The sequence below is a fragment of the Micrasema longulum genome, unplaced genomic scaffold (assembly GCF_059751315.1).
Source record: "Micrasema longulum isolate JH-2025_06_02 unplaced genomic scaffold, ASM5975131v1 h1tg000524l, whole genome shotgun sequence".
NCBI lineage: Eukaryota > Metazoa > Arthropoda > Insecta > Trichoptera > Brachycentridae > Micrasema > Micrasema longulum.
Genome location: NW_028277721.1, coordinates 31195 through 52384, shown reverse-complemented (window position 1 = coordinate 52384; position 21190 = coordinate 31195). Strand labels below are relative to the sequence as shown.

The 21190-nt window shown below is 32.1% G+C and overlaps 1 protein-coding gene and 1 long non-coding RNA gene across 2 annotated transcripts; both read left to right on the top strand.

Moving 5' to 3' along the window:
- The first annotated feature begins 4374 nt into the window (after positions 1-4374).
- Positions 4375-14728, top strand: Ifrd1 (Interferon-related developmental regulator 1). Its single transcript, XM_088227678.1, has 10 exons — positions 4375-4650; positions 7569-7679; positions 8500-8765; positions 9814-9915; positions 10013-10120; positions 10664-10806; positions 12277-12459; positions 13631-13691; positions 13773-14000; positions 14090-14728. Exons 1-10 carry the CDS (start codon positions 4620-4622, stop codon positions 14177-14179), a joined length of 1323 nt encoding a protein of 440 aa, XP_088083804.1. The 5' UTR covers positions 4375-4619; the 3' UTR covers positions 14180-14728.
- A 3103-nt stretch (positions 14729-17831) lies between these two features.
- LOC148280854 (uncharacterized) lies at positions 17832-18672 on the top strand. The gene is made up of 2 exons (XR_015822484.1): positions 17832-17917; positions 18554-18672. It is a non-coding gene; the product is annotated as an uncharacterized LOC148280854 (long non-coding RNA).
- Positions 18673-21190: the final 2518 nt, after the last annotated feature.

Sequence of the window (21190 nt, the reverse complement as noted above, 5' to 3'; positions counted from 1 at the left end):
ATCCTTCAAATGAAAGTGAAAATATTCTGAAAATAAGGATCGTGTATTGGGTAAATAATACATTGTTTAAAAATAACAAAAGTAAAATAATAAAAGTAAAATGAGTACCAAATATAATTTTGCCATGGCTTTTTTAACTTCGCCCTGGGTTATTCAAGTCAATGCCTTTTTTTATTTTTCCTTTTTTTACTATCCGTTTTTATATTAGTAAGTTATTTATAGAAGTGAGTATGTTTTTTTTTCTGGTTGGATTACTTTAGTAGATCCTTCGATCCCCGCAGTTTAGATCAATGTAATGATAAATAATTGAAGAAAAATCCTCTTTTGAACCCCGATACTAAAAGCAAGGTAAAAAATAATGCAATTCCCATTTAAAAAAAAGTATGTTAATATCTAATATCACAATATCTACAACTAAATTTCATCGGTTAAAAGATATTTATACAAAATTTTATAGACAGGTTTATCGGCTGAGGAGAGTTATGACATTTGTAGGGAGTAAACTGTTAATATTGGAGACGTATAAAAGAAATTCAGGATAACAATAGTTTATTAGGCATCCAAAAAAATATGGTTTGTATCTTCCTCCTCGAGCTAACACTCGCATCTGGCAGAATCTCGGACATGGATTCTGAACAAGTGAGAACCGTTGAATGTTCAGAATCACTTTAGAGAACCAAGGTCTTCCGTAACAATTTGTTTAAGATGGAAAAGATTTTTATTCTTGGCTTGGAAGGAGGTTACTCAATATTCTTGCCATGTGCAAAGTTGCTTCTCCTTCATCATAATGAGGATTTCACCCAGTGGTAGAAAATCACTATGGGCAGGATCCCTGGGATAGACCTTTTTTGCTTAACTCGTTCATTTTTTCGTATTATATAACAATGGCTAGAAATCTAAGACACAAAAACACTTTTATTGGATGCGTCTGATAACAAAAAACGAATTCGAGTTTCAACTCAAAGTTCATCCTCGGTATAAAAATATAGAGTGGATTGGATTTTTTTATAGAGCACTCGAGGAAATCGACAGATTAAGAAATTTGCCATATAGACAGCTTTACGAATTGCGATACAAAGATACATTCTGCTGTAAATACAGATGCATTATTGTGCATTTTGTACAATTTTTGAAAGTCACCATCACAGTATAAATATGGCCGCGGGTTGGCAAATTTAATAGAGATCCATTAGTGTAGATAATTCTCAAACCTATCTATTTTGACGACCGAATTCGATTAGCGTAAATAGCTTTCAACTCGAAATGTGAGTTAAGGGACATAAGTAGAGACGTTAAAAGGGAAACGATAAAGAAGGATAAGGTATTTAGGGTTTATATTAATTTCAAATTAGGGTTAATGGGATAATGAAAGTGAAATCGTCGCATAGTCGGAAAGAAATTTTAATTTTTTGAGGAGAAGTTCACTATTTTGGATAGAGCATTTTAACAAAAACTTACCGGCCAAATACTGTCTTCTCATTCCAACAGAGGCATCAGAGAGTTCTATTTACAAAGCATTTATTGAAGAGAACTTCATGACTCCAATGATTGGTCTCAGGAAATTGTAGCTGGTTTTAGGATTATTTATATTTTCAATATGGTTTTTAAAAAAACGAGGCATGGTCGGAATGGCTCTGGATATACGCAAAATTAAAAAGTATCTTTCTAAAAGAGTGGCTCCCCCACCATATTCGCCATATCGTTTATATTATATTCAATCCGGCTTGACACATATTGTTTACTATGTAATTTATGAATGAGTTATAAATAAAATGAGTGTCCAAAATTCCTCCCAAGAACTAAATCTTTGTTTGCTTTGGGTTTTACGTCTACAGAAGATAATGGCATCATATTTACCATTCGATAGATCTAAGCGATGTTTAACTTACTAATTTCTGACGTTTCTCATCCCCATCATCATCATTCCCTTTCCGCGCCTAATGGCATAGAGTATTGCATAGGTACACCAATTGCAGCGTATCTTGATCATATTTTTTTTGTCACATGAAGGTAAGATAATCAGTTTTACGCTTCCGTTACCAGTCCAGGGACTATGAAATATTCTAGTTTGAAAACACCCTTTTGAATAAACATTTCATATCAACCATGTCAGGAATCGACCCTTAAAATAAAATTACAAATTTAATTAACACATTTCTCCAACTAATTTCTTTAGTGAAACACATTATTTTGTATAGGTTTAACATATTTTATTAATCTCACGAACAATTTTATAATCATGATGATGCATTACCTTGTGACACCACTCACTGAATCTAAAAAACATAATCGAATACTATAATGTCAATTAGTTTTGCCTAAATATGGTCGCTTACTTATTACTTAGTGTGACTCAGCCTTTTTGAGTCCAGTGTTGAACACAGGCCTCCCATGTAGACTTCCACAATTCTTTGCCAGCTGTCACTCTTTCCCTCTTTAGACCTGCAACTCTTTTGATTTTGTCGGACCATCTGGTCTCGGGCTTCCGGGCCCACGGGTCATTACTTTTTTGCCCATCTGCCATCTGACATTCGAGAATCATAACCCGTCAATTCCACTCCAGGTCCGCAATTCTTTTTCCCACATCCGTAATTTTGGTACTTTCTCTAACTGATCCGCTGATCCGTCTTGCGATCCCTGAGCGATGTATTTAATATTAGTCTTTCCGTCGCTCTTTGCTTTACCTTAAGGATTATTTTATTAATAGGTTTTGTTTCAAACCCATAGAACACTTTTTTTTCAGGTGTATTGGGATGCTTCTAGATTTCAGAATATTTGATAGTTTGCTGAATGCGGCTCACCCTAGTTCTCTTCTCCTTTCTAATTCAGCTTCCAAATTATATTTTCCTGATTTAACGGTGTGACCTAAGTATATGTATGATTCGACTCTGCCGATATCCTGACCATTCATCTTTTTGGGCCGTACTGAACTTGTTTCAGATATGACTTTCGTGTTATCAATGTTTGGCTTCAGTCCTACTTTATTAAATTGGTTTTTGAGGCCTGTTGATATTATTTTTTCCTCCATATTGACAGAGGACAATTTCATCAGCGAATCAAAGATTTGCCAATTTAGCCGCTAAATTATATAAATTCATGTACATTTAATAAAGTTTCAATCAACACAAATCAAAAATCCAAATCTCAAAGTAGGTACCCTTAAATATTTTTTAAAATCAGTTTTTCTACGGTATTAGTGTCAATTTTATATTTAATATATTTTTTTCAGGTCCTAGTATGGTCATACCAATATTATTATTTATATGGATAACTTAAATAGTATAATTTTCGTAATATCCTCAGGGGTGCTTTCCAATGACATAAAATGAATATTGATTTAAAATACAAGTACAACTTTTCAGTAATATAATTCACTTTGTGATCGCATGCTACGAATCAATTCAAATGATTAAGAGCGGGGGAGGTTTTGAAATTTTCCGAAACACCCCTTTTCACCCCTCACAGTTTCGCATTTCTGCTGGGAGGGCACTTTTTGCATGAAATAAGACAGCTAAGCGCGGTCACCCAATTTAATGCGCTGTATGCACGCGCATAGGTATAATGTATCTTCTTATCGCCGTATATGTAGCTGATCTGTGCGTAAGACGTGGGCTAGTTCATGTGGAATGCAAAGTTCTTTCAGATATTCCAAAGCAGAGTTGTGCAATAAACCAACAAAGTTCATATTCGAAAACGTAGCCAGTGTTATCTGCGGAGTGATATGATGACTGAACTCGGAGATTCCAGAAATAAGTCTCGCTGCTGTAGGTGAACCGTTTTGTTAATTGGTACATCTCCATAGATACCATTTGTATGATACTATGTTTATTTTTAATGCAGTGTTTTTCAACCTTTATGGTTACGCGACCCTTTTACGAGTAGAAAGTTAGCTGGCGACAACTTGGATCCGTGACCCCCCTAGCAAAGCTTTACGACCCCCCAGGGGGTTGCGACCCACAGGTTGAAAAACGCTGTTATAATGTATTAAAAATCTTCATATGCCGAAATGAATTCAAGTAACGCCTGGAATCATAATTTACTTATATATTTGTTAATCTGCTCCATGCCGGGATTACCAGTTTCAGACTCTTCCTCTTTTACTATGTATCATAATGTGTATTTAGTGACTTGTCTTTATTTACTATTGTTTGCATAGACATTAATAATCTACTGTGCTTTTTTTATCATGTTTTTTGAAGATACCTACACTGTAATTGGCAGTAGTGCTGTATTGTACATTTAAATAAATAAATAATATAAATAAAATGCCTAATTGTTGCGCTGTCACGCTGTATCGAAAAGATTAATAATTGTCTATTATTTATGATGTATTTACTTCTTTGTTGTGTCTCATGTCATTGTCTGTGATTTCTCAATCGCAAATAGCAACCCATTTCTATGGCAAAAGTCGTGTGTGCTTGCTAGGGAAATTAAACATGTTAAATCATTTTACACTCATTTCAATTATTGATGTTGCTGTAACTGTTTCATGCTGCTGTTTGAAAAAAGTGTCAAAAACTAATATATTAAAGTTCTCACCCTCTTGATTGTGATTTTTTTTGTAGTGATACCAAATTTATTTAATTCATACGTTTTGTGTTTTATATCTTCCATCAATTATGCCTAAAGGGAAAAGAAAAGGAAAGCATGGTAAGTTTTTTTTAAAATCGTAAATAAATGTTTACTTTAATAAAATTGAATGTTGCGTGATGGATTCTATATACACTATTCCGAAAGAGGAATTATAATGTGGGTTGTATCTGATATTAATGTGTAACTTGTGAATTTTTATGTAAATTTTGATTACGGATAAAATTATTTTCTAATAAATACTTCTATTTTAATCTCTCACGTTAGTAGCGCATGTCATTTTCCAAGTAAACGGCCTTGTCTCTCTTCAAGGTTATTGAGGTCTGCCATTATCCCCATATGGTAGCTGTGTCACGTCATGTATTACTTATTTTATTTATCTTCATATTTGTTACGGTGCTTTGTTTTAGTACCATCATTGCAAATTGTAATAATTTTCATTGATTAGGATACATAATTAGCTATTTAGGTGGCAGTACTATTATCATTGCAATATGATAATATTTTTGATTATATCATTTGTTTGTTCATTGATTCTAAATACATAATGGTCTTATATAACATTGTTGTCAATAATTTCGACCAAGATAATGTTTAAGCTAATTGTAATACTAAAAATATTATTATTTCCATGATTAAATGATGTTATGTCGTCATAAATAATTATTTATTTTATTCCTTAATTGCTTTTTAGGTTCCTAAATAAATGTTTTGTACCCTTTGTTCATTCATTGGTGCGAGTTGATCTCGGTACGTCAGTACACAGGTCCAACTTGGCTTATTTCCAAATACATTTTCATATAGAGTGAAAAAAAATGACATTGTATTGGTATTGTGATACAATATATTCAAATAATACAGTCATTATGTATACATACATCTAGACATGAAAATAGATTGAAAAATACAGAATTTGGGGTCTAGCATATTTTTTTTTAATTTAAAAAAGAGATACTTGATTACATAAATTTGATTTGGTGAATCTAGCTCCCTTGGCCTCGTCAAAATATGGAACTTCATTTGCAAACTATTTGTGGATGATGTACTTGTTTTCATCTCATGAGATAATTAGGAATGGTTATAAATGAATAAATCAAAATTAATATTGCACAAAGAAAAGTTATTAGTATTGGAAGAAAAATATATGTAATCAAAATATATGTTGATATTGATAATAAAGCCATAAATTTTGTGGATAAAATAAAATATCTCGGAGTATAGTTAGATAGAAAAAATAATTTTTAAAACGCATTCTCAATATGTAACAAAAAATCGTTTATGGTAAAATTAAGAAATCTAACTTCTTCTAAATTAAAAGGTGATGTTTATATGTGTCCTTGAAAGACTAATATTACTGAATATATATTATACTACTGAACCGATTTACGTGCATTTTTTTTACAAAATGATAAGTTTTGCCATGGGTATATTTATAGCTCTTCAAATTTTCAATCTGATAAGTAGAAAAAAGTTAGGAGCGTAAATGTATTATTCATCAACCTACAATGCCTGGTATTCTGAATGGAATTGCTCATGAAGAGATAACTTTGTTTGTGTGTATTTAGTACGTAAATACGCGTTAAAAATTCGTTTTCGACGGGCGTTTTTGCGTTCAGAATACCACCCTAGGGCTGCATTCGACAAAAATGCATTTACTAAAAAAATGATTTTCGGTAATGCTAAAATAATATTAACTGACATAAATGCATTTTTGAAAATCATATTCCTACATTAAGTGCACTCCTGCTGATAAAAGAGCAGCTTGACATTTACATTTTTTTTCTAAATTTGAATATGAATTATTTTCAGTTTTGGAATTCATTCATTAACAAGTAGTTAAAAGCCCATGTTGAGGCCATCACAGTATTCACACAGATGCATAGCTTGCACATGGAGCGTTACTTTTCTGTGCAAATGATGTTTTATTCAATTATTATTATTTTGTTTTTTTAGAACATATTTTATGTCCAATTTGTGTTATAGTGGTTAGTGCGTTTGGTTGCCGTGCACGAGGTTGAAATTTGAAGTTAAAAACCGTAAAATGGTGATATTTCACAGCAATGTTTCGTGTGAATACGGAAATGTTTTAAATATGATCCAATGAACAATATACTGTATTTTTTATAAATTAAAAAAAAAATGTGATGAATATTATAAAATCACAGTGATTCCCAAGATCGGATGGTTTGTAGCCATAATTTTTTTTTCCAGTGCCGCGTCGATGTATTTTTCCTAATTCTACTGTGCTCATTAAATACATTAATACAATAATGACTAATTGCAACTATAATTATCTGAAACTTATTTCTATGACAAAAATATTCATTTAACATAAACGTTTTATTATAATTCTCTCAGCACCTCTACAAAGTGATTTCTATCAAGTGTGAATTACCAGGGCTTAATAAGCTGGCAATATTTGAAGGGAATTTCAAAAATATTTTATTATTTAAAATAATTTTAAGCTCAAAGAAATGTATTCATAAAATCGTTGCCTACTTTACTGTTTTTATATAAATTTGTACTTGAATAAATAGTTTTTCATTTCTTTTCTTACTGTCAGGTCTAGGCAAGTTTTGTAAAATTGAAATATAATAATATTTTTGGTTGAAATTTTTTGTTGCATTCGAATACTTATTGAATTTAGTATTTGCTCAGTGGCCCAATAATTTTACGTGCCAAACCTGGTAAACGAGTAGAAATAAAATTACCAAGAACTTACATTTGATAGAAGAATAATATTTTAGTATTTATAGAATATCCAAAAGCATGTTTCTAAAAAATGATTGACTCATATACATACACCCAAATTTAGGAATTAAAAAAAAAAAATACAAATAATGTTTTTTTTTTTCAACGCTGTAGTACCGTGTTGGCTGTTTTTATCATAAATGTTAATTTATGAGCCCACAATTTGCCCCAATCGTACACAAAAAGTAAATTGCTGAGGAATATAGTATTGGTATTTAATTTTGCAGATGAGAAGAAATCAGAGGCCAACCAAATCTCCACTTCAGATGATGAATCTGGGAATGAAGGTTCTGAAATGTCTGCTCTGTCAGACAACCGTAGCTTGCAAGATGATGGAGGTAACCATTCATCATATTTTTTGTAGTACATAATTTTTTTTTAAATATGCGTTTTTAATAATACAGTAAATAAAATTAGTTAAAAAGTTAAAAATTAACTAAAAAAATTCAGTCAAAAACAAAAGTTTCTACCTTAATTTTTTTATATCTTATTTATTTAAAGTTAGAGAAAAATGAAAATTTTATGATTGTTATGCTTTTGTCGAAATAGACAAAAGTAGTAGTAGTAGTATCGGCGAAAGGAAGACCCGCTCTTTGCGTTTCTCTCCCGCCACATATAAGGCCTCCTCATCTCGCTCCCCAACTGCTGTAAAGTGTGGACCTTTCTGCTTTTAACATATTGGACAAAACAAATGGAGTTTATTTTTTGTTTCTTGAAATACCTAATTCTATATGTCTCTGTATCGCGAATACCACCCTCGAACGTAACAAATATGAGTTTTAATTGAGGGGCAGCACTTTGCTTACACATGCCGAGGTTTCTATTCTAATTTAGGTAATAGAAGCTCCTGTGAGGGCCGTTCGGCTCCATTGAGACTCGTCACAGTCCCTAGTGAGGGACTCTTGGTCCGTTGATCTAACAAAGATATGAGATAGAGATGACCCGCAACAAAGATAAAGCAACCAGTTTTGATGAAAACCTAATAAGTATTTAATTTCTTTTTAAACCTTTTTTTTAAATGCAGTACTTTTTCTTGCTATTATTAATTTTGTTACACGATCTTTGATTTATATTGCCTATTGTGAGTTTGGATCCTATGGAATCGAATCAAGGAGGTTTAATTAGATATAAGCCTTAAGATGTATATTATGTTTGCAGAGGAGGGAGGTGAAGAAGTTTTGAAAGATGCAGATCGCTTGGAGGATGCGCTGGCGACGGCAGTGGACGGTATGGGGCAGAAGTCAGGCGCAGGGCGCGTGCGTTGCCTTGTGGGGGCCACTAGTGCACTGCGCTCGCGCTGGGCCCCCGGCTCGCTCGCCACGCACCGCCTCACCATCACCGACCACATCGAGCGTTGCCTCAAGCGCGGCAAGCCTGACGAGCAAGCCGCCGCTGCCGACCTCGCTTCCCTCGTGGCTGTACAGGTTATATTCCATCATTGTCATTTCCTATCCGCACCTAATGGTGCGTAAAGCTTACAGTATTACGCTTCAGGTGCCAGTTCAGGGAATATTTTAGTGTAAAACCACCTTTTTTAATAAATATATTGTAAATTGAACCTGATGCCTCTTGTGTGCTAGGCAAATGCGCTGACCATTACACCCTGAGGGGCATAAGTTATATTCAACCTTATATTACTTATAGGTGTCTTTATCTTAGTCACTCATGTTTAAGGATTAATGTAAAAACAAAATGTATTTTGGTTGTTTTATAATTAATTTACTAAATTATTCATAGTGCCCCTTTCAGCCTGTTCAGTCCCATTCATTCACAAATTTTAGGATATTTTTTACTCCTGTACTTACCGAAATTAAAATGTGTAGTTTTTTTTTTCTATTTACTGGTATCCCTCAATATGTCTTCTGTCTGCTGCTTAAATTAATATTCAGTATTACACAGAATATTTTGTTTTTAGTTTGACAGTTTGCTTCTAGTTTGTTTGTTTCGGAGCGAATTCCTGTTGTCCTTTTGAATGATATTTAATGTAAGTTTTAAATATATCTATGTCACTAAAATTAAACTTATTTGATGGAATAAACATGAATTGTACGGCAATAATACAGGTTTTTGTTGATTTATTATTAGTATCAATCGTATAAAGGCTTCCCTTCCATAAAATAACCCACAAATACCAAATTGGTCCCAAACAATTGAAAATTTTGTCTTCTAGCGAAATAAAACAAAAGGTCTATTCATCATAACCGGGTTGCGGTCCCGTGGCTAGTGTCGGGGACTCGCGGATCAGAGGTCCGAGGTTTCCACCCCGATCTACCACAACTTGGTTCCCATGTTCTAATAGTGAGTTATTTATAACTCACTATTAGAACATGGGAACCCCCAAATTGAAATATTTGGGTAAATCATAAGAACGCAAATATTTATTTTTTCTGGAAAAAAAAGAAAAATTGCTAGTTTATTCCAACTGTCTCACGGTAGAAGTTAATGGTTGTTAAAATGATTGGACTATTTCAGTTTGCCGCCTCTGATTTTTGCGAGGAACTCAACAAGACCCTGAAGCCGGTTCTCCTTGCTCTTGCCCTTGACAAATCTGTCAACGCTAGCACTCGAACTAAGGTATTATAAAACTGTATCTTTATTATCTTATTATTCAAATTATTCAATATCATGCTATGTTTTTCTTAAGTATATGTAAATTTTGTTTGGTTTTCAGTGCGTAACAGCCTTGGCCATGATTACATTCATGGGCGAAGATGACATGGGGTTTGTTTTTGAGATGATGCGACAGTTTGAAACAATCTTCAGTGGAAGTTACCTAAAGGTGATTTTATCTATTGTGTTTTCTGTCTTGTTGAAAATTATCAGCTGACATTACCATAAGATAAAAATTACCCACAACAATGACCGAATTCAATAAATCTGCAGATTAAAAAACTGTAATTTAATGAAGGCGAAATAATTCAAAACAAAATGAAAATTTGAAAAATTTTACTTCTGGTACTGTAAGCGGTACTTTCACTGTATATCGCTGCTTAAATTCAAAAGGGCCACAAATTGAAATGTGACTTTTCAGTAGAGCTAATCAAAGTTTTAACATGAGTTTTTTTGCTTTATTTTACAATCTTACTTTTTATATTCATGTTTTTAGTATCATTAGATGCGTTTTTTTATCTATTTTGCAACAGAATGAAATTTTGGAGTTTTCGATTTGTGGCCATTTTGACTTTAAGCTCGCGATATGTCAATTACCTATTGGTGATTTTGGTTTAATTAAACCAAACAATAGCACTTTTTCTTTCTGTTTATTTAACTCCTTTCATACGAATGAATAAAAACTGTTATTAAAATGACAATATGATTGAAGGGCGATGGAAGTGTGAAGACCAGTGTGAGTGCGGAGTTAGAGGGTCTTCACAGTGGGGCATTAGCCGCTTGGGCCCTCCTGCTGTCCCTAGCCGCCCCCGGAGATGTTTGCATGTGGCTCGGTGGATCCACTTCTTTCGCCCCGTAAGTATTACTGTTTTGCCTTATTTTTTAAATTTGATGCACAATTATTGTGGAATACTTCAGGCTGTAGCTGTAGTCTTGTAAAATACACGAAAAATGAAGAAATCATACGATTTTGCCATTTTAAAACAATGCATTTTCAAAATCACGCAATTTAAATAAAAAAAAACGCGTATAAATAAAAACAATATTTTTTAAAGATATTTATGTTAAAAAATATGCTTAAAAGTTTTACATAACTAAAATATAATTACTTTTCAACGGACAGATTATGCCTTTTAATATTTAGACCAAACTTTGTTACATCAATTCTTATTTATAAAAAATATGCTTAAAAGTTTTACATAACTAAAATATAATTACTTTTCAACGGACAGATTATGCCTTTTAATATTTAGACCAAACTTTGTTACATCAATTCTTATTTAAAGACCAAGTATTAAGTAAAATTTATTCTAGTGATTTGAAGATAATAATAATAACTAAAATTTTTGGTTTTGAAAATAAATATGATTTTTTATAAATTGAAATTATCGTGAAATTATTATGCCTTCGATAATCATTTAAAAAAAAATAATCAGAATATTTTATTTGAAATCTATTTTTATGGAACTGTACATTTTTTTTAATTTTAAGAAGAGAATTTCGGAAGTAAATATTTAATTTCTTGAGCATCTTTTGAATAAAATTTCATGTTCATTACAGCCATTATTCGGCCGGTGGTAGACGCAGAATCTGTGCTCTGCATTTTGATACGGTTTTTTAGTCTTTATTGATAGAAACCCATATGTTTTACTTTTCTTATGACGCAAAGTACACCAGCTTCAAGATTGTGTTGTTTTTTTTTGGGAATAGTTTGTTCAAATTTGTAAAATAATTTTAAAAAATAATTTGACACTAACCAAACCAACAAATCATGATGTACTGTTGGTCGCACATAGATCCGATACAAATCTATTAAATCTAATAATCCATAGACAGGGAGGGACTACGTTCTAAAGATATTGCTTTAAGCAATAAGTTCGCCAAAGTACTCATTCTTTGTACTTAAATAAATAAAACCCTCTAAATGACAAAATTTGAGAAAACAAGTTAAAATGCAGTTATATGCCATTTTTTGAGCTTTATCAATTTTACTGATAAAGTCTTCTAAATCCCCCGAGGTTTAGTTTCAAAGTTAGCATTCATAAAAACCCACTAAAAATACATACTGTGTTTTCTGGTGAAAATTAATTATTCCAAGTACCAGATAAAGTTTTTTGAAATTACATCTATTGAAACAGTTTAAAGGAACTAAGCTGGTCACATGAGTATGCTAAGTATCATGTCCAAAATATGAATGAGGAAGACCGGAAAAAAACGAGTGAGTCAAAATATTTTTTTCTCAGTATAAACAATAATGCATTTAGGGGCTTTATCCGTGTACTGACGATTTTATGTAATGTCTTAAATGTAGTTTGTTTGACACAGGTCACTGCGGCAGTTAGGGGGTATGCTGAGCTCCCCTGCCCTCGAGGTGCGCCTGGCAGCCGGAGAGTGCTTGGCCTTGGCCTTCCAGTTGGGCCGCGATCACTCCGATATGTTTGGGGAAGACCATCTCCCCGATCTCGTCCGAGATATGAAGCAGCTCGCCACCGACTCCCATAAGTACAGGTAATACACTCGCAACATTTGAGGTTTTCCTGTAATTTGAATTATTTAATACCAAAAACACGTTCGACTTTCACTCAGAGAAATTTCACCTTTGTGGCCCCAAGAGTATTCAATGTCCTGGATGAACATATCAAGTTCTCCAAAAGGAAAGCCATTTTCAGTAGTGTAAGATTGGATTTTGTCTAAAGGAAGAGACCATTGCAGGAGACTGCAGTGAGATATTGCATAGATTCATATACAAATAAGCGTGTTGTCCAGGTGTTTTTTAAAGTATATGTTTTTGTATTAATTTTATATTTTAATTTTTGGTATTGTTTAATAATATCCATGCTTCCACTTTCCATTATATTGAATCCCAACTCCACACAGGGCTCTTTGGCCTCATATAGTTAGGGATACGTTATTATTTTTTTGTCATATGTATATTTGTATGAATAAATAAAAAAACGTTCAACGAACGGCCTAGCCATTTAATTGTATGCCGACATTTAATGAACAGCCTAGCCGCCCAGTTGAGTGGCCGATTTAACTATTTGGCGGCAACATGTACAAGTAGGTTGGTGAACTGCAGTTTATGGTTAGCAACTATGTATGTATGTATTAATAAATTACTCTAAGTGGTGTGTAATAAATCTTTAAGCAAATCTGCCGCTAGGTGTGCTGTCAGTGCCCAGGCATTTGTAGAGGTGTTCTGATATTTTAAAACATACTTACAAATATATTTTTATAATATAAAACTACAAATGCACAACAGTCCCGTTTAACCGAATTTCCGGATCAACCGAATCACCAAAATACTTTTTGTTTTACCATATAGCTGCAAAGAAACGTTCTTCTCATATGAATCAGAAGAAAATATTACATTTTGTTACTTCCTTGATTAAGTTTTGAATTTCATCATGCAGGAATGTTTTTAGAAAATTTCATATTTTTGTTCATTCTATATCATACATTTTCGCTTTGTTCATATTTTTCCGGTTTAACCAAATTTTCACTTCGTCAAAACCTCATCGGTCTCATCAAATTCGGTTGAACGGGATTGTTGTGTATATTATTTCTAGTACTAAAACTTGTCATACAATTTTCATTTTCAAAATAGTGCGAAAATATTGGTAAAATGCACGTTAACTGATGCTTCTACTTATTGTTTTTTTTCAATTTTATTTCTCAGAGCCAAAAAGGACAGGAAAACTCAACGAGCTACTTTCCGTGATATCTTGCGATATTTAGAGGTATGTTAATTATCCATTACCGCAATATGTGAAAAGGAAAACAAAACTAGAACATCTTATTTTATCATGCGTGTTTTATAGGAAGAAGATGTTGAAGATATAGTGGTTCGTATCAAGGGGGAGACTTTGCACGTGGAAGGGTGGTGCGCTCGACGTCGGTACTCCGCCCTCGGAGCCGTCCTCGGAGCCGGTCTCCCGCTGCATCTGGCCACCTCCCCCGCACTGCGCGCTGCGCTACTGCTGCCCCCGCCGACCCTGATCCCCGCCACGCATGCTGTCGTCATAAGAAACAACAACAAGCTGCTTAGAGTAAGAGTATTACTTGTATCGTCCCAGCCGACAGCGCCCTTTGTTCTCCGACTCGAGTTTCTAATGTGTTTGTGTTTACTTTATTCTAGCATCTGCAGAATGCTGCCAACTTTAAAGCCCGCACTATCACCAGAGGAAAAAATAGAGACAAGCGCTCTGCAGTCGTTGCTAGTTACTAAATATATTTTATTACTATGCTTTTAATTTATTTTTCTCTATCTATTTCCCTTTTACTATCACAAATTAATATTAGTTAAAATATATAGAAAATTATATATTGAAAATAAAATAGCATAATTTATTTCAAATGTAAATAAAAAAAATTTAATCACCAAAAAATGAAAACTTATCTTGGTCAATCTGATTTTTACATGACAATATTTTTAGTTCAGCCCCCTAAATGAAAATTGTACAATTTTTTTTTACTTGACTTTTATTACTACATATTGCTTATACAATGCATATTATTACCATTCAACTAGGTACTGTATACAAAAACATCCCAATTTTCACCCATGTTTTTACAGATGTCATAGAAACTTTCAGAATATTGGAGAAAAAAAATGTTTATAAGCTTGTTTTTATTTTGTAAGACATTGTGATTTTGTTGTGATGTAAATAATTTTATGTCAAAGGCATCATAGAATCAAACTATGGGTTGTTTTTATGTATATATACACTTGTATAAACGGTGCCATTAGCTGTTGTAATAAATATTGTAAACCAAATGCTGTTTTTTTTTTTAAATTACCAATAACATAGAAAGTCTGTCAAAATAGAATAGAAAACAAAGGAATCACCACTGTTGTTTTAATGGCAATATTAAAAAATATAATGTAATATTGTGGAACTGTAAAACTGTGTAACCTACAATAGGGAACGACAGACAGGTAAGACGAATATGCTAACTCAAATAAAATCCGATCTTTTAAAGAAATGTTGTGATAAATTTTGACATTAAAATGACAAAAGTTTTTAAAAACAAAAAAATAAAAAATAATCCTCTATAATATATTTTTTTGCATGGTTAAAACGTATTTTTTTCAAAAACGATCTTTATCCATTTTGCCCGACCAGGGAGTTGCCGGGCAAAATGAGCAATGATTTTAATCCTGGCATCTATCGCTGCCCATGTACGCTGAAAAGGCTTTGTGAGTTCATCGTTTGCATGCGGCACACTGTGGATCCAGTCTTTATTCGGTGGATTTTTGTGGGTGGGTTCTTTACGAATGGTTATTGCTCATTCTGCTTCACGGGTGAAACCTTTACTCTGGATATTGATGGCTTCGAGAATAATGTAGGTACATAATAACATCATGATTTATTTACAAAACATATTTTTATTAGATTTATCCTGTATTTCATTGCTGGCTTATCTTCTTGGAGTTCCCAATAGTAGTTTGCAAACATGTTTTCGTTCTATTTTCCCTTGCAGGGTGAATTCAAGACGGCTAACAACTTGAAGAAATCCCTCAACACATGGTAAACAGCAGAGACGGGGCTCAAACCTTACCTCGATCTCCAAATTTACACCTAAAATACAGTTCATAACCTTTTTTAATAATCCCTACCCTAATTTTACCGGACTGAGTGGATTGGACAGATACGTGTAAAATGGGCCCATATATGACAGGCGCAATTAATCATTTTTATCCCGGCATATAGTCTACTGATTTAGTACCCTATGCACCACTGGGTGCAGATAAGATGATGATGATGATGATTCTATTTGAAACCAGGATTTCAAATTTTAAATATTATCTTTTTTATCTCTACATAATCCAACTCTATTATGGGACATATTTTTATGTGTGTAACTACAATGTAAAATGTAATAAATAATACACCAATGAACACATGACTAGTTTAATATTCTCATCAATCGCCACTTACAATTAGGTACACTTATAATGCTGGTAACATTTATATAAAAACCACGTTCTTTTCTGATTTTACACAACATACACCGATACATGCTTATACTTTACAGTATTACTCCGGTGGCAAAACTCGGTTGCGCTTAGCCCCTCAAAATATCATGCATTTAACTTTATTTTCGTCACATGAAATAAGCTGTAAATATTGCATAAAAATGTAAATATTATATACAATGATTATTTTTAACACCACAGTAAAACATATTAAAATTATTTTGTGCCCACCTTCAGACCAAATAATAACTAATATTTGTTCCGAAGATAGGTCGGTCAACCTGAAACCAGTAGAACAAAATAATTTTGTGGACTAAATAAATAAAGTAAAAAAAGAAAACAAACAATACTGATACAGAAAGATGATAAGCGAGATTCATCAGAAATTTCCTTAGGAATAAAATATTTGAAAAGTCAATTTGACAAATGAACAAAACATTGAATGAAAATTGCTAAGGTGCCATTTTAGAAGAAAGGAGTAAAGCGTATGTATTGTTAAGATTCTTTTGCTAGGTTAAATGCATTTTTGTGTGATTACCTATTTTACAAAAATACATATCTGCATTTAATTTACAATTAAATGTAAATACAAGTACATTTTTGTAGATGAAACTGCACGTTCCTTGCACTCCAGTGAAAGAGAGAAATCTCATTTGCTCCATACTATCTCACAGTAGTGTTTGCAGAATTATGGTGAACATTATGTACTTACAAATGTGTACATTGTTTTATTTACTTGCATTTATTCACAAAGTTTTGCTTTTGACCTAATAAAGCTCAGCCGAAATCAAGTGAGGGTTATCACTAGGGCCCTTACAGGGCACTGCAGATTGAACAAACACCTTGCTAGAATAAACCTTTCCGAAACTTCTAGAAGTAGGTTCTGCAGTGCAGATGAGGAAACACCTATACACATTATATGTCGATGTGATGCTTTGCATCATAAAAGGAATCTCATCCTCGGGGGACCACTGGTTAAACCTGAGGATGTTAAAGAGCTCGCCCCTTGCCTAATAGCCCGATACTTTACGAATCTGGGCTCAGAGGGGGAGATTTAGCAAAATGTAAATTCTCGCCTTCCACTCAGTAGCCAGGCTCTTTATAGACCTGGGCTTGGAGGGCGAGAACTATTCACGGAGACCCGTCACAATAGATCTTCACAGGTCGCAGTGACGTCAGGAGCTTGCATAGCACTGACCTCCACCACTAAGAATAAGAATACTCGGATTCATGTATTAATAAAATTAATTTAGGGGCATAGTGCAACTTGTTCTTCCACTGGTGTATAAACATAATATGTACATGCAAATTTAGTAAGGTTATATATATGAATGCTCACATTTACTTAAGAAGATTCTCCTTGGATGTAACATACATAAATATATTATACATACCTATGTAACATTATGAGCGTAATATTCTGTCAATAGTATTTAGCACAAAAGTTATTCATGGATTGTATCATGGGGTACAACTAGGTAACTTCAAAATCTCAATTTTTCAGTTACCTACTTATAACACATATATTTATATCTTCCCCTGTGAATGCTACAAATGGGCAAAATAATATTATTATGATTTGAATGCATGACTCGTCTGTTTGTAGCACTCATGGAGGATGTTTTTTTTTATTTTAGTGGGTAACTCGCAGTTGTTGATTTTGGAGTCACCCAGTTATTCACAGAGTAATTACCCAGTAATAAATATTTTAATTATGAAGACAGTGGGGATTTAAGTCATGTTCTTCTGAAATATAAATATCCTAATTTTATGTTTCGTTGGCTTACTGCCAGAAATCATTAAGTGACAGTGACATTAGAGCTATAATCAAGGTGATACTTAACATACTGACTTCTTTACTGGATAGAGCATGATAAAATAGGTAGATTGTGACTTCTAACTCAGTTTTGTCAAAAATTTCACCAAGTGACTTTTGGGAATAAGGCAACGGTTTGCAATATTGCAAATTAAATAAAAATATACAAGGTAACGTAGTTCAAGAGCTAATTATGAAATGATAAAATCATACTATTCATTTCATTGACGCAATATAAAAATATATAAGTATTTAACTTAAATGATTTGCTACAAATATATTATGTATACATACAGTGAAGCCTTGGAACTTAAGACGCCTAGCCTGCGCCAGCTACGCACTGCTTCACAACCCATATCTTCATTTATTCAACATAAAAAATATCCTGAATTACGAACATTTGTGAACTAGAACACATTCCTTGAAACTGATTAATTTAGAATTCCAATGCACCACTGTATAAATATTTTTGAATTTATTACAGTACATCTAAAAGTACCATTTCTATTCTTTCGATTATTTATTTTAAGTATTATGCCTGTGAATTTTTTTATAAAAATAACATATGCATATCATGTCATTTGATTGTAAAGGATGTGTTCTCCCATACAAATATATTTGTTATACATTATAATGAAATCTTACAAAATATAATGATTTCATAAAATACTTTTTTACGACTGTTAAGAAGTTATTAAATATGTAATCAGAATGGAAAAAAAATAATTGAAAGAACAGTTCAATTGTTTGCACAAATTGAAAAACAAACCCGGCATATTTTTTTAATCTATGTAATTAAATTTCAGAAGTTTGAAAAGGTTTAAAAACATTAAAATGTGTAATAATGTCACTATCTATTACCTGAGTAATATAAACAGTTACCATTCATTTGTACTCCAGCTTAACTTATGCGACCCTTTAGTGGATGGACTGAATAATGAGCGCCATACAATTATGTAAATTAATTTATATATAGCGGACAAGTCAGTATTATTATTAAAATATATGTATATCTTTACCATTTTCTGTACAAAGAAGGCAGAATGTGTACATTATCTTAAAATACATAATTTTCTCCTTTACCCGGTTTCATAATTTTTAATGTTAACAAATAGACCTTAAAATATTTTGACTGACAACAGAAGATGCAAATTACTCATTTTCACATATAATACTTTCATACCGAAGTACAAATATAAATGCTAATTAAAAGTACCAGTTTCTGTTTTACTCTTGGAGAAATCAAGTTTCTACAGTTTGGACATTAGATCACTCTATCTTATCTTGACAAGCACAATATGTGTGTGCTTGTCAAGATAAGTAGATTCCTCGACTACAAATCACTCGCGCACAATCTAGGAGTTTGATGAGGTAAATTTATTGGACTTGTGCCATTGTGTAGCTAGACGTAAGACATTGCAACGTTAATTTACAAAAAAATGTTTAAAAGCTCGAATTTATTAAACAGTATACATCTATAAAAAAATATCTTTATTTTATGAATACATATTAGTAATAGATCATTTTCTATAAAACACTTTCGATTTTCTCTGAAAAACTTAAGGATATTTAACCGTTTGTAACAACAGTATTATTGTGCATTTAATTACATTTCTATAAGCTCGGAAAATATGTACTACACCAAATTTATAATCTATTCAACACATCCATAGTGGAAGTCCAATTTTTGCTTTATCCAATCATGTATTCAAATTGCAGAATGATGCTGGAAGTATTGAAACTTAGCATTTATCTATAGATAATTTAAAACACCCACGAATAAATTGTGGTTGCACCGTCAAAATCAACAAAATTCTCAGAGCTATACACTTCAAATTGTCCTTTAGTTCTTTGACTAAACTACATACTATTACATAAACAAGAAAGTTTTTGTTATATTGTAAAAGTTTACGTCATTAATTTATTGTTCGTAAATTAAAATAAAAAAAGGAATTTTTTGTTTCGATGAAATTTATAAGAAAATCTACTTTATTTAAATTGCTGGTCATCAAACTCATTATTAGCTACATAACAAATAATTTAATAAATAAAATAAATATGGATCTATATAATTATTTACTATATTACATATTTATGTACATACATTTATCACATTGATAGTGAACAAACAAGAATCTTAAGGGTCAACCATATAATATTAGAAGTATGTAAATTTCAAACATTTCCTCCTCTCTCGATTCAACATATTTATAGACTATGGATGTAATATGAATGGATGAATATTTGACATATATTCCAAGTATGTAGTATGTTGATGAAGGAAGATAAAACTATTATTTTCTAAGTAATACATATAAAAAAAACACAATAAACAATTATTAAGAAATGAAAATCTAAATTTAGACACAAACTTAGGACCTTAATAGAGAACAATAAATGAGGACCGATTTCACAAAAAAAAAATATCTACAAAAAAACAAAACGTGTTTTTTGACAGAAATCGATTCTTCTATATGAGATCCATCTTTGTGAAATAAAATTTTAGCAAAACCATATATGTGAAGTTGTAGCGATTCAAATCGGATTGGATTATCATTTAATTGTGTATGAAAATATTTCAGAGATATCATACCTATACATAAGTATGTATGTAGGCACGTAAAATCCAACAAAAAACCATTTAATAATGCTTTCATGCAAAAGTAAACTTATATGTTTTAGGATATATCCTAGCAAAAATGAACTTTTCTATACATTTCTATCACAAAATATGTAGATATGTATATTGTCTCTGTGAAAATTTGGAAAGTTTGTATTTTTTTAATGACTAGTTCTACTTCTTCAATAATATTGATTTCTAGTTTATGAGTTAGGATGTAGAATTTCTATAAAACAGTATTTTTGTTTTTGTTAAAATGCTAAGTTGTTTCTTTATCATAAAAAAAAAACTCTTGAAAATGTTAATTTTTGTAGATATTTCGCTTTGAGAAAACGGCCCTCAATTCAGAATAAGAAAAAAACAATTTTATAAAAAAACAAATACATATTCCAGAAAGATAATCCTCAAGTTTGATTAACAAGTCCAAACCCAATTCTGCACATACATATCTATACTAGAGCTTTTAGTACCCAAACTGTATGGTAAAATATATGAATGCATATTGTATTCAAGTCAAAATCTTGGTCCTGACAATACAATAGAAAATATTGAAGGCATAATAAAGGCTCATGTAGAAGTATAAAGAGTTATACATATTTGTTTCTATTAGAGCTTTTTCTGTAACAAATTATCAGGTTTTTGGTATTTATTAATGTATTTTTTTAATGTTTATTAATTAAATCAATAAATTTTTTGATAAAAATTTCAATATTGGTCATTGTTTATACACCACTGTTTACGTGTATTATCTAGTGTCAACAAATTATTTTTGCATGTTTCAAAATTAATTTATTTCAACATTTTTAAAATACAATCAAATAAA

What these genes read in the sequence shown, in the direction of transcription:
- Ifrd1 (XM_088227678.1), top strand. Translation starts at nt 4,620, where the DNA reads ATGCCTAAAGGGAAAAGAAAAGGAAAGCATG. An exon ending in GAAAAGAAAAGGAAAGCATG is followed by an intron (nt 4,651 to 7,568) that starts GTAAGTTTTTTT and finishes TTAATTTTGCAG; the next exon opens with ATGAGAAGAAATCAGAGGCC. An exon ending in ACAACAACAAGCTGCTTAGA is followed by an intron (nt 14,001 to 14,089) that starts GTAAGAGTATTA and finishes ACTTTATTCTAG; the next exon opens with CATCTGCAGAATGCTGCCAA.